This window comes from Neopelma chrysocephalum, unplaced genomic scaffold, assembly GCF_003984885.1.
Source record: "Neopelma chrysocephalum unplaced genomic scaffold, ASM398488v2 Primary Assembly neopelma1_64, whole genome shotgun sequence".
NCBI classification, from domain to species: domain Eukaryota; kingdom Metazoa; phylum Chordata; class Aves; order Passeriformes; family Pipridae; genus Neopelma; species Neopelma chrysocephalum.
In genome coordinates, this window is record NW_020897721.1 from 6,372,330 (window position 1) to 6,386,592 (window position 14,263).

Consider the following 14,263-nt stretch of genomic DNA (forward strand, 5'->3'; position numbering starts at 1 on the left):
ATCTGGATGTCACGGGGTAGGAAGGAAAAATCTGGATGTCACGGGGTGGGAAGGAAAAATCTGGATGTTAACAAAGCTTGTGGGACCAAGACTGCCTTCTGCATGGAGAAATGCTTATAGGAAGTTGAAGACTAGCAGGGATAGGATGGGACTGAGGAACCTGGAAGCATAAAACCCAAGTTTAGGTTTTGGAATCCATGGATTACATGGATGGATTTAAGGTAGAGTAGGCCAAAGAGGGAAAGGGGAAAGGAAAAGGGAGGGTGGTTGAAGAATTGGTTCCATTTGTGACACTGCAAAGTGTGTGGGGCCAGTGTAAGGGTTGTTGTTAGGAGAGACTAATTACATGGGCATGAACATATGTAAAACCAGGATTACAGTTTGGTGAAGAAATGTTATTTATTGTGGGTTCTTCTAAATCTGATGAGGGTTTGAGGAAGATCTGTATTGTCAGGAGATGTTTAGTTTGAATGTGTGAGCTGCCTGGCTTTGATGGCAGGAGGTAGGCTCAGGTTTATGAGAAGAGGGAAAAAGAGTGGAATAACCTGTTTTATTTGTAGATTTTGTAAGTCTAGGTGGCCAGGATGGGAGTAAAGATAAGCACTGACAAATTGCTGATTGCTTTGAAATCTGCATGGATATAATCACACTTTTGTTCTTTTTCTCCCTCTATTTCAACAAAGCCAACTGAAGTTGAAGAAAAAGCAATTAAAAAAGTGGATGAGCTTCTTGAAACATACATGGGGATAAGAGATAATGAATTAGGTGAGTTTTTAGCAAATACATTACTATAAAATTAAGCAATTTCTCATTTTCTGAATGCACTCTAAAATTCATTGAATATTTTAGTCTCTGGACGTGAATGAAGCAAAACTTGTCCAGCATGCAGCCTCAAAAACTTGCCTGTATTTCTGCAAATGTGTGAGTCTGATAAAAGAATCTTCCTCCCACTTCAATCCTTATGATGTAATGAATTAATCCTCTATTCTTTGCATTATCTACACACTGTTGCAAGAATTTTTAAGTTGTTTGCCATAACTGTCACACTGTATTCTTTCTGGCACATGTTTTCTAGTGGATCTCGTGTGTACCACATTTAAGGATTCTTAAGGATAAGTTTATTTGCTTTTTTGCCCCTTGGCTTGGACACATGAAAGTTGATTGCTGAAGTTGGAATCTGAGATGTCCATCAGTGAAAGGGCGGCTATTTAGCAAGGGAACCGACAGAATAATTGCACAAATTTATCAAATTCTCTAAAACCTGTATTCTGAAGAACATGGGAAAACTTGCAGAATGTTTACTAGTTATCAGAATCATCAATTTATAATGAAAGAACTAAGTGTCATAAGTTCTTTAAAAGTGCAGCAAACTTGTCCTTGCAGCTGTTGCTTTTCTCTGTTATTCTGGCAGCAACTAAGTAGGAATTCTAAGTAGGAATTTCAGTTTGTGTGGGAAGAAGCTGCAGTCTGGCTGAGTAAGCAGTGCCACTGTAGCCAGCTGTGGCTGGTGTGTTCCTCATGGGATCTTCTGGAACTGCTGATCCTGAGACAAAGAGGAAGATGTTTATTGTTGTGGTAATACCAAAAAAAAAATAAATCAGCCAAGAATTAGGAAAAGGATAAGCTAAATGGAAAGTGATCTTGAAAAGAAAGCTTTCGTGAGAGAGAGGTGGAGAAGGCAAAGCAGAAGAAAAATAGGTCTGGCATGAAGCTAAGGGCAAAGAAGCAGGGTTGGAAAGGCAGCAGTTAGCACAGAGGAGTGAGAACAGAAGGAGGTTATCTGAATAGCCAAAAGTCCTTTGTTGGCTGCTCCTGCCAGCCAGCATGTGATTGGCAGATTCTGCTGGTTTTCTCACAGGAAAAATTGCAGGTAAAACACTATTTTTCTTCAGTTTAAGGTAGAGGTGAGCTTCCTGACACAGAAGAGAGGGCAGAGCTGCCCCAAAACTTGTGAGTTCTGGTCTTTAAGTAACGTCTAAACTTTCTTATTCCCAGAAAATAAAAGTTCTCTCTCAAAACTCCTATTCCCAGCAACTTTACCATGTGATGCTGCTGCTGTGTAATGTGCTCTTGGGATCCCTGTGTGGTACTGAGCCATGTTTAGGCTGGGGAGGATTCCATGGCCTGTCCCTCTCCTGCAGCCTTTGTGTCTCAGTCCATCTCTGGCTCCAGCTTCAAAGCCCTGAGTGTGGTGCCAGTTGTCCCTCTGGGAGCTGTTTTTGTCCTGCAGCTGTTGCAGTTCCAGTTTAAGCTGGGCTTCTGGAGCCTCCTGTCCTTGCAGGTCACTGCCAAGGTCTCCAGGCTCCTCACCCTACAGGAATAACCAGCTGTAGGTGTTCTGCTTTTGGTGTCCATGGGAACAGAGCTGTGGGAACTGCTGTTCCCCGTGGTTTTGGCTCTCAGGGCTGTGACAGGATGGCTCTGGCACAGTAGACTGAGGAGTTCAGCTATCAGCACATATGGCTGAGCTGATTGCCAAGCACCTGGTAGAGTTTTCCCATGAATTCCTTGATTTTTTTTTTTTCTTTTTTCCCCCCAAAGATGTGGTGCCCTTCCTCTTTCAGTCTGTAGTTTGGAAACTTTCAAAGAATGCCTTAAAAGAATACTCGAAGAAGGAAGAGGTCTTTGCTCTCAGAGAGACTCTCTTCTTCCCAACTGGGTGGTTGTTTTGTCCTTCACCTCTTCTTTTCCTCCCCAAAAGGAAGTGTAACCAAGAAAAGCTGTCAGGAATCAAAGACTGTAGGGTTTAGTTTGCACCTTTGAAGCCCTACCCTGAAGTTCAAATCTGAGAGTCGGCGGCCAACGGCGCCGACAAAACTTTATAATTTAAAAACAATTAAACAGCTCCAGGACTCTTTAGCAAAGGAGAGCTAATCACCTGTCACATGTCTGTTCAATTAGCACATGTCAGTTTTTCATAGACTGGATGTGATCAGTCATCCATGAAAATGAAATATGAGGAAAAGATTCATTCAGAGGATGCCAATCACCACTTAGCTCGAAATTTCACTCATTACTCAAGCCAGATTAGTTGAAAATGCAAGTCATCACAATGTGCAGCTGACAAGTGATTAAGATCTCAATCATTGCTCACTCCCATGCAGTTCTGTTTGTCAGAATCCTTGGATGTCAGTGTTGCTCCTTCATCTCCCTTAAAATGACACTTCCCTGGTGTGATTGAATTCTAAAACAGTGCCCCAGTTTCAAGCCATAAGTTAGAAAGAAAGAAAAAGAAGCCCTGATGTCAAATTACAGACAGAATTAAAGGTGAGATAAAGCCCTTAATTTTTGCATAGTTAAGTATCGTGATAGTTGCAAAAAGACTGACTAAATCTACACACAAATCCCTAAGTTGGAGCAAAATGCTTGGAAATCATTAGTGGAAATGCATGCACTTTTTTTTTTGGCACAGTTTTTTATTTTCATAGATCTAAACGTTGCTGAGATTTATATACCTGCTTTTGGATGCACTTTTACCTTTTTACTTCTTTACTCTTTTACTGCAAACTGGATTCAGTCCTCAGAAGGGACAGTTGGCTCTGGAAATGTGTTCCTCAGCCATTTTATGGGCACATTAGAAACTGGGTGAAGGTTTGACTTCAGCCTTCTTTAAAACATGAATGTACAATTGAGAGATAATTCAGGTTATTTTAAATTCTATGCTTTCTTTTCTGTTAAACTTGAACTGTTGATTAATAGGAGCAATTCAGGAAACAGTGTTAGTGAAAAATACTGGTGGCATTTATTTTTTAATTCAGTAATTCTTGAATTGTTATAGACTGTGTTTGATCCCAAAAATTCTGTGTGGGAGGAAGCCTGGATCAATGGGATTAAACCCCAGAATGCTGCTGGTTGAAAAATGATGGCAAAAAGGCCTTGCTGTCACTCAAGCTTCTTCTCTTGGTTCACCAATCCAACCCAGCAATATTTAATACATGTTTTTATCTCAAAATGCTTTAACTGGAGTGATATTCTCCCTGGATCTTTTGTTTTCTTCTCCTTCTGTCACCAGACTTTCATTTCCTAAAGGATTTTGTTGGATACACTCTGGGGCATATTGTTGTGGCTGTTCATTTACTCTGAGAGAATAATGGGAATTTCGGGGAAAAAAGGAAAGGCAGCAAGTCCAGTTAAATGAGAAAACTTCTCCACTTCAAGAAGTATCAAGAAGTAAAAAAAAGGAACAAGAAATAATATTTGTAATAGTACCTTAAATGCCAGATACAACAATGTTCAGCAGGAAGCTTAAAACAAGTAATGCTGAATATTGGAAACTGCAATGATATGCTTCATTTTATGCTTTAAACTGACAGGACAGAATAATAATATTTGTTACCTTTTTGATGAAGGCAAAACTTCTAATAGCATTACAGCTAAATAAATATTGAGGTTTCTGTAAAGACTTCTGTTAAGAAGTTACAGTGTAGGATATAGGCAGAAAAACCACTGTGTAAGGTAAATAATAAGAATGGCAGGCAGCAGGTAGCTCTCATGGCTTGTGCCCCATGTGTCTATTAAAAGTGAAAATAAAGATTTTGGTGAAAGATCTTTGAAGTTATTTTAAAGAAGGGACTAGGTTTGAAAAGCCAACAAACTACTTTGTTCAGATTCTGGAAAGGCTGATATTGAGCTGCTTAGTTAAAGTTGACAAGACTTCTCATTCCTTTCATCACTTTTAAGATTGCTGAACTTTTCACGTTTTATGTAGGAATTTATCAGGTTTTTACATTGCCTGAAGTGAAATTAAAACAAAAAAAAAGAAAATCTGAAAACAATTGGGGGCTCTCTTGAGTATGGAAAAGTATCTTATTGGAATGAAATTCCTGTAATCACTTATTGTGCAGCTCTTACAAGAAGCAGTGGGGGAAAGGGAGGGGAGTGGTGACAATTTGGCACCCTCCGAGAACCGGCAAAGTTTTCTTCAAGTTGGCAAAGTATCTGCTAAATGCCTTGGCAGGTTTCGAGTCGCCTCGGGAATTCCATGTGGGAAATATCCCGGTGGGAACGCGCCTGTTCCGCCCAGCGGGGCTGCCCCGGGGCTGCGGCACCTGCCTGGGGAGATGGGAATGTGTTCGGGGGGTGATGGAGAAGGCTGGTCAGCTTTTAGTGCTCCTGGATGCATGGAAGGAGTGAGGCGGGGTTCAGCTTGGCACGGGGTGCCCGGCAATCCCGAGGGATGCTGTTCCCGGGATGCGCGGCAGTGCAGCCCTGCCGGCACTGGGGGTCAGCACCGCGCTGCCGAACGCGCAGCCACGGCCCTGCAGCCTCCGCGGAACCGGCATTCCAGGAACATCGCGTTCCAGCGGCTGGAATGTGCCAGGGAGTGTGCCCTGATAATTACGGCACGTCACATGTGCCCTGGTAGCGCTGGTTGCGGCTGCTCAATGCAGATCAGAGAATCAGCCGGGTTGGAAAGGACCTCCGAGATCATTAAGTCCAACCCTTGATCGGGTTGGTTCCCAGCCCATGGCACTGATGCCACATCCAGTGGGCATTAAACAGGGGACTCTTGTTCCTGACAAGTGGAATATGAGGCGAGGCCTTTCTCTTGTTTTTGCACAATTTGAACCACCCCATTGAGACTTTCAGAAATAACTCTTTCGCTTTCCAGAGGCAAAAGCACAAACTTTCCCAGCCTCTAGGGCACTGTAAGTTAAATATGATTTTCAAAGCTGGAGGTAATAATAACTGAAGCAAACTCGTGCACTGAAACTAATTACTCCTTAGCTTGGAATGGTGTGGAAAAATGTGGATCCAAGCAGGACAATAACGTGGCCCACAATAAATGCCTCAACCTGGAGGTGCTGTGGCTTTATTTTGTGGGTTTGGTTGTTTTGGTTTGGTTGTGGATTTTTGTTAACCAAAATAAGCTGAAGTTGATTAAAAATTATATGAAATTACATTGAAAAAATTAAGCAAATCTGCTTGAGGTCATACCATAGTTTCCTGAGAACACAACTTCTTTCAGGCAGTTGCAAACACACTGTGTCCAATATCTAGCAAGCCAGATTTTAATTTGCTTTGTAGTCTACACAACACATCAGTTGAGCTACATTTTAATTCTCGTTTCCTAGAATATTCAAGTGCTCAAGTGTTTTCTCTAGGCTCATTTGTCAGTACTCCTTTTTAAATGCAGGTCATGCTCAACATTTGAACATTTACACTTGTAAAACGTGGGCTGTTGGTAGCAAACCCATCCTGGCTTGGTTGCATGTGCCTATTATGCAGGCTGTGTGTTGTTTTCCATGTTTAAACCCTGTGCCTTTTGCCTTTCCGTGAAAAGCTTGGCCACTTTAAGCTCTTAACTTGCTGAGATCTGTTCTGCATTGTTTAGAGGAGAAAAACACTCAAATTTGCCTTCTGATCTTCTGGTTTAGATCAGCAAGGTCGTATCAAACTTGGTGGAGTTGGTGATGACCTGGCATGGGTCTCATTGTCACACGGGGGTTGTGTTTAACCTTGTTTTTAGGTCCATGCTTCTTGTAATGAATGCAGAATACAATTTAATAACATTAAAATGAAGGGTCATTGAATTGAAAATGAAATCTCTGCCAAACAAACAGAAGAATGTGTAAAGAGCACTCTGAGGAAGCTCTCCTGGTAATCAGAGCAGTAAGTAGATAGTGTGGGGGGAATTAAGACATAAAATTCCATTGAATCCCGAATTCAAACTTTGCATCTCCTTAAGCTGACCCTGCCAGGTTCTGAAAACAGACCTTCAAAAGCTGCCTTGGCCCTTGGTGTGTTAGCTGCCACTTTGATGCTGATTCCATCATTCTGTTTTGTTGCTCTTTAGCTGCAACCATTGTGGAAGCTGGAAGAGACAAGAAAAACCCCGACGAGTTCGCGGTGGCCTTGGATGAAACTCTTGGAGACTTTGCCTTCCCAGATGAATTTGTGTTTGACGTGTGGGGAGCAATAGGAGATGCCAAGCAGGGATGGCTGGAATGAGAGCTGTGCAATCCATCAACCCCCGTTGGAAAATACAAAGTGATTTGCAAATATTTACACCAATAACTTTATCGAGATGAATTCAGGGTGCTCTGTATAAAGTGTTCTCATCTGAGACTTTTCTTTTGCAAAGGAAGGTTTCTAATAAAGATATGAAGGTAAACCCAAAGTTTCGACAGCTGCACGTTTAACAAATTTAATTTGCACGCAGAAATCACTGTGAGGGACGTGTCAAGGTGATATATTTATATAGAAATTTTATTAAAATGATGTATTTTTTATTGTACAGACACTTTGATATATCCATATTCTGAAAAGCTTTAGACAGAACTCAACAAGGAGTTTGGATTATTTTATCTCTTTAGACAGGTTTATAAACTCATTGAGGAACTACCTAACTACATGCTGCAGTTCCCTGGTTTTCCTTTGTCCCCGTGTATTCACAAAAAGCTGAGAAAAACCTAAAGCCTCAGGTTTTCTTACAGTTTGGCTTGGACATTGTCTTTGCTTGTAGACAAAGCTGGGAATAAATTAATCTGATTCTTTAGGATGCAAATTCAGCAAAAAAAAAAATCCTCTAAAAGATGAGAACTAAGATCTTGGAATGAAAAGACTCACTTGCCTTTGAGCCACAGGACATTCTGTGTGGGTATTACTGAGGTGAGTAAGTGGAGTAGAAATGCTTAAACTAGGAAGCTGCTGCTTTATTCAGATGCCATATTATTGCAATAGGAACTGTGGATGAAGAAATAAATATTAATTTTGATTCCTGTTAATATATTTGAATAATATCTGTGAGTTGGCCTTGGAGACTACAGTGTGTGACTAATTGATCTTTGCATATGCTAAATGATTTCTTGAAATCTTATGGAATTCCCCTCTTTTCTGTGTTTTTTTTCAACATGGAAACACAGGAGAAACTGAAGGTGTTCAGACCTAGAGATAATTCTTGTAAAGTCACAGACAGTTGTGGTTTGCATGGCAGTGCATGTCTAAACCCTGAAAAATATGTTAAACTACTTTTACATGTTAGGATTTCCAATTATATTGTACATAGGAATTTAACTGCTGATTTTTTACTAATAAATCTGAGATTATAGAAAATGAAATTAAACAAGAATGTGGGGTCTGACCTGAGAAGGTGTCCTAGCTTTTTAGTATTTTTATATTTGCATAAAAGTATGAAATAATAATTATTACAAAACTTTTTTTTCTAAGTCACTTCCTAGTTCCTTTTCTTCTGAGGATAATGTCTTTAAAATAAAGCCTATGCCAATAATTTTACATGTTCTATGTCAATGATTATTTTTGGGTCTCAAACCATGAGAGTTTGAGGTATCATGGAGAGAGCAGGTCCTCATTCTCTTTACTGGGTTATTTAGGAAGGCTTCAAAACTCCCCTTCAGTCTTTTGCACCTGTTAACAATTAGAGAATATTTTTTCTACTTAGGAAATATTGCATGAAGGTCTTATAAATACCATCCAGTAATCTTTGAATGGAGATGATCTCCAATTTTATAAATGCTGCTGTGAATGTTTTGCTCTTGTATCTCTAATTTAAGGGCAAGCTTTCACATAATATAGATATTCCTATTTAATGAGTGGTATAAACAGTATGGAGGTAATATATTTTAGGGTATTTTAGGAGTTCAAGGTATCAAAATTTCTCTTAATTGTACCTCATCACCAGTGTGGGCTGACATCTGTATTGTTATCAATTTCTGTATGTAGAAATTAGATAGAAAATATATAGAAACAGAAATACAGATAGAAAAGTTTGGGCTAATCCCATTATGAGAAGTAAAATTGCATAATTTTACAAGAACACGTCCCTTTCTGTAAAACTTGAAAGTAAAGAAACTTGAAGGAGGTGGTTAAATTTTATACATATTATTTTGTGAAGGGAGTGTAATTTTGGGACAGAGGGCACAAGGCCTAGCATTTATTATTTTTGATATTTGCAAGTCTGAGCCCACAATCTTGTGTTGCAGTTGAGCACACTCACCTCTTGTACAGGGTGACTTTAACTGATATATTCATGAATATAATGAAGGGTTAAAGTGTTTGGGGTCATATGGTTTATTCTTTAAAGTTCCAGGTGAAAAGGAAAAAGGGAATGTCAAGTATTATTTCAAATTATTTTATATAAAAGTCAAATGTCAAATTTTGTGGAAATGTTTATGTACACTGATGTTAGTAACCAACACGTTACTGGTTATAAAATAAATTGAAATAATTTATAAAGAATTCCTTCTTTATAAAAAAGTACTCTGGAAGAGCTGTATTATAAAATAATGCCTGAAATGTTGCCTGTAGCAGATAACCCCTGCTGTTCGGGCCGTTCATTTTATTTTGAGAAATTAATGTTGCTCAATCAATTTATCCCCAGGGGATAATTTGTCTCATTAAACTGATAAAATAGTGAGATAAAAATAATCTCTGAAGCTCGAATTCTGCACAGAGCTGTCTCTTGCCAGAGTGACCTGTCTTTGTGGAGTTTATTTCAGAGCTAAGATTTAAATAGTGATTGCAATTTTACTGGCGTTTGCTGCAATAAAGTACGTCAATATATCTTAATTTTTCCTGTCTTCTCACAGCATACACTATTTCCAATGGTTCTGCTACCCAGTTTAGTGCATTATTTGTGTTTTCCTGATAGCCATGAATAATTTGTCACATGAAAATCACGCTGCCTTATAAAGCATGATAAATATACAAGTTGTGCAGTAAATTAATGTGGTTTCACTAATTACTTTACTTCCAGACTTACTGCTCTGTTCAGGACAAAACACCACCATTTTTCTCTGTGTGCAGAGACTTCAGGTAGTCTTTAGGGGATTTAATGAAATCTGGTGTTCATAAAGTTCTGAGCTCGTTATCTTAAAAACATGATGAGAGATGAATATTTTACACTTTTAAAGGAAAAAATTTTGCAAATTACAGATACATCTTTTGTGGCACCTTTAGTAGGCCAAATTATGCTTCAGTTAAATTTGATTTTATGCAACCCTATTCATACAGCTGCTATTCAAAGAGCCATTAATATAATCATTATATGTAGGAAAATCTTGTCTGCTATTCAGATTTGCACCTTGATTTGAATAAAGCATGTATTCATATTTCTGTATATTATCTTCTTCACAATTAGTCTATTACATCTTTTTTTGAGAGAAATGTAATATAAAGCTTTGCAAATGTTGTTCTTTGTGAATTTGAGAGTGAAATATTAATGTTAAAATCACCCTGATTTATAATATTTTGTTAGATTTTTTTCCTTCCTGCTTTTAAATGTGAACTTCTGCTGCTTTTCAAATTACATATTGTTTTTCATGAAAACAGCTCTTCCAAAGTCTGAGTATTGTAGTAAAACGATATATTACTCTTTTTAGTTTTCTCTTTTTTGCTAGGAGATCTTTCAGAACAATTAGATGTCAGGGTGTTGACTATTTCACTGTTTCCTCTCTTGAAATCAAATGCACGTTTGCCACAAACTTCAGAACTCAACTCAGGCAATAAGAGCTTCATCTGAAATTTATATTCAGAATTGTTTTCTTCTGCAATTCTCTGACTCACCATGTTTGTAAGGCATTTTGCCTTTAGATGATGGTGTGCATTGAAAGATCTCTGATTTAGTTTAGGAAAATCAAATTTACAGGCTTGGAAGTCAAAGTCTTTGATTAAGAATGATGCAGCCTGCAGTACAGACTTTGTCCTCAGAAAAAGCTGGTTTATGTGTGAGATTCAGTCAATGCCAACTAAAAGGGTTGAGACAGCATGAATGCAAAGAAAACATCTCTTTAGGTTTTTTTTTTTATTGAAACACATGCACTGCCTTTAAATAGAACAACATAGAGTGGTTTTTTTCTCCTGGGAGGGACGGAGGTTTGTCCAAACCTAAAGGTTACAAACAATTGTCCCCAAAGCTTCTCAGTTGTGTTTCTCTAACCTGAACTTTCCATGGAGGCAGAAAGAATGAAAATAAATTCACTCTAATATTTGAAATTTTGATTGCTGAATTTGTTTATATTGACTTGGGGTTTTTTTCCTGTTTTCTTTTGGGATGAATAATTAATTTTTTTCTTTTGAGCATGAAAGAAATAAGGTACTTGAATTTCAGATGAGCTCTAATTAGAGAAACATATTGCACCACAATACCTGACCATATCTAATAATCCAAGTTTCTGCTTACTAAGAGGGTTGTTTTTAAGTATTCCCAAATCTTTTTTCTTTGTCCTTTTAATAGGGAAATAATTTCACAGAATGGTGAGCAGGCAGGGAGGAGAACTCTTCATTGAGAGGGAAAAGCTTTTAAAGGCAGACTTAGAGTCTTACATGCCCTAAAACCAATTTGTGTGATCCTTTCCCTTGACAGCTCTTCCAGTAAAGGCACCAAATTGTACTTCCCACATATAAACTCTCTCTGGCCTGAAACGGGAAAGCAAACATGGTAAATCCATTGCAAGTCATGGTCTCCAGGCATTGATATCATAATATTGAAATCTCTATCAAAACCCTTCACACATCCTTTCCAAACAGCCTTATTTTCACCACGTGGATTTTGTTTCCAACGAGTGTTGTCACAGATCATTTTATTTGCTGAGCTTCTGTTTCGAAACCAGTAAAGCCTTTTTTTGAAGTATCCACAGGTGAGTTGAATTTTTAATTATCAGATGCAGAAACTGGTCAGCAGAATTACCTAAATTTCAGCTCTGTTGGTAATACCTGCAATGCCCACTGGATGTTTTGTCATTAGCATGTACAAATTTGGTAGTGAACAAATCCTTACTGTAGGATTACAAAAGTGGAGGTTGACCTTGTCCTTTCTGTGTTAACAGACCAAAATTGCATGTTGTTTCGTGGTTGATATGTTTTCTTAATCTATAAAGTGAACCAGGAAAGAGAGGGACCAACTCTGAGCAGAACAAATGTTGTGAAGTCACAGGTATGAGCTCTTTCCAGGACCAGAAGCATTGGGAATTGAGGTGAAGCTCTAGGTAAATAAGCTATCAGTACAAATGCTTTCTCAGTTGGTAAAGAACAAGGTAATGCCTTTCAATATCAAGGATAAGTGAATGTAGCTTTAATGTTACTTGTCTGTTCAAATATAGAGAACTGTGTACTACCAACTGAATATGCAATTTTTGGCAGTTTTATGGTTGGAGTGAATTGCCACCAAGGAAAGTTTCCTGAAACTCAGCTCAGGTTGGTGGTTTGGTCCATAAGTCCAAGGCAGCCTTAGGGGGAACCAGCTCTTCTCTTGAGCTTTGCTAATTGTCAAACTATTGAGCTGGAGAGTTTAACCAGAAGACTTTTCAAGAATTGACCTTGGGGATGATTTCTTTTTTTAAAATGAAAAATGGCACAAATAACAGGCTGAGGTTAAGGAGATTGCTGAGGACACAGACTGGGAGGGATGACACAACTAAAAAGAATAGTGGAATGTTGCCCAACAAGATGGCCTTTAAAACTTGACTAATAGAATTTTAACAGTTTAAAATGAAAGGTCATAACTTCAGGGACTAATAACTGAGGGAAGTTCTTAATTTGAGGTGCTAGATGAAAAATACCTGGATGCACTAGTCATTCACTAGTCATTCCCCTGCTGTTTAAACATCAGTCGGATTTGGAAGAAAAGGCTTCGTAAGACGATCACGGGAATCTTTAAAGATCAAACTGAAGATGCTGCATCCTTTGGTACAGCAAACACATCCAAAAAAAAAAAAGTGTGTTAGGATGGTAAAAATCTTGGAGGGAGGAGTTCTTCAAGCTGGCCAAAAATACAGGTGTGCTTTATGTGGCTGCCTGCAGCCTGGAAACAAAAATGAGAATTTCTCACCACAGATGGAAGAGCACAAGGAAAGAGTTATAGGGACAAAAACCAAGCTGACTTTAGGGCAGAATTTTAACCTTTATGAAGAGAGACTGTATGATAGAGTTGCTGGAGCACCAGCAAACAAGATGTGATCCTCCAGTAGGGTCCTTCCAGTCCCAAGATTTATTTTGGCTGTGTTAAAATGCCAGATGTGTCGAACTTTCCCAGTTTGAATTTAAATGTGGACAGATTTGGAAAAGGCAGGCAGGATTATAGAGAGGTTTTTTTTTATGACTGGAATGAAGGAACTTGCCTTTTTGCCTGAAATGCAGTGCCAAGGTCCCCCTGAGGTCTCTCAGCAGGGTGGGTGGTTTTGGATGTTGCTGCTGCAAAGGTGTGGAGGGAGCTGGTTCAGACAAGGCTTTCCTTCTGTGTGCCTGAAGCAGGGAAGCTGTGCCAGAGGAGGGGATGTCTCTGGAGTGTTGACCTTGCTGGGGGTCAGGAAGAATCATTTCCAACCATAGCTACTGGTCCTGGTGACTTTTCCATTGGCATTAGAAGCCGGATCCTGGTTTTTTTGTATGAATTTGGTGCACTACACTCATTTTGCTGTCCTAGACCTGTGCTTAAAGTCATCACTACATCTTCTGAGTGTGGAGAAGGAGGCTGCCAAGGTTTTTATCCTACCCCCAGGAGCAGCTGAGAGAAGTGCTGCTCTTCAGCTCTCACCTGGTGTAGGCACTGAATTGCCCAGGATGTAGGAGGGGGAAGAGCTGAGTTCTGCTTTTGGCAGTGGCTGAGTGAAGAAGGGGTGCAGACTACAGGATGTCTGTTGGTTATGCTGCAGACTGTTGCTCAGGACACTTATTTTGTCCATTGTCTAGATTTCTAGTCCCTAGTAAATAAAAAAAAAAATCTGCTATTTGTACCCTGCTAAACTCACTACAATATCCTCTCCCCCTGCATTTCTGGCCTTTCAAATTTGTGGTTAGTCTCTCGAATGATCAGGGCAAAAGGGATTAGTAAATAGCTTTGGCATTAATCTGCATTCAGCTCTGTGTTGAACATCCATTATTTTTATGGCCACAGTAAAATGGGTAGCAGTGTAACAGCTGCCTTGGGTTTTCAATTAAATGCATTAATACATATGCAAGAAAATAGCCTGTCTCAATAGTATTTATAGGGAAGAGAATATTTTTCGAGACTTCTTGCAAATCATTATTATGCCTTTTTTTTTTTTTAATATGGCATTTGGAAATGTGAGAGTGGAGTTGCAGCCATGCTGCTTTATTGCTTGCAGGTGGAATGTGTGATAATCAGCCTGACCCCTTTGCAATCCCACTTAATGAGGACAATTTTCATTGCTTAAAAATAAGGCTTTATAACTTGATGAACGAGTGCTGGGTTTAGTAAGAAGGTGGTTAATGCTTGCAGAAGGCCCTGAATGTGTATTTGCAGCTTTGCTGCAGCGTGTGTAAAAGAAATATTCATGGCACGAGT

At 39.1% G+C, this 14,263-nt stretch overlaps 1 protein-coding gene across 1 annotated transcript in view; it reads left to right on the forward strand.

The window, feature by feature from the left end:
• The window catches only part of GIPC2 (GIPC PDZ domain containing family member 2), a 21,948-nt gene extending 14,424 nt beyond the window's left edge, over positions 1 to 7,524 (forward strand). Inside the window, exons 5-6 of the mRNA XM_027683227.1 lie at positions 684 to 765; positions 6,797 to 7,524. Of these exons, the coding sequence (XP_027539028.1) occupies positions 684 to 765; positions 6,797 to 6,951 (237 nt within the window). The 3' untranslated portion in view covers positions 6,952 to 7,524. The remainder of the gene's footprint in view (positions 1 to 683; positions 766 to 6,796) is intronic.
• Positions 7,525 to 14,263: the final 6,739 nt, after the last annotated feature.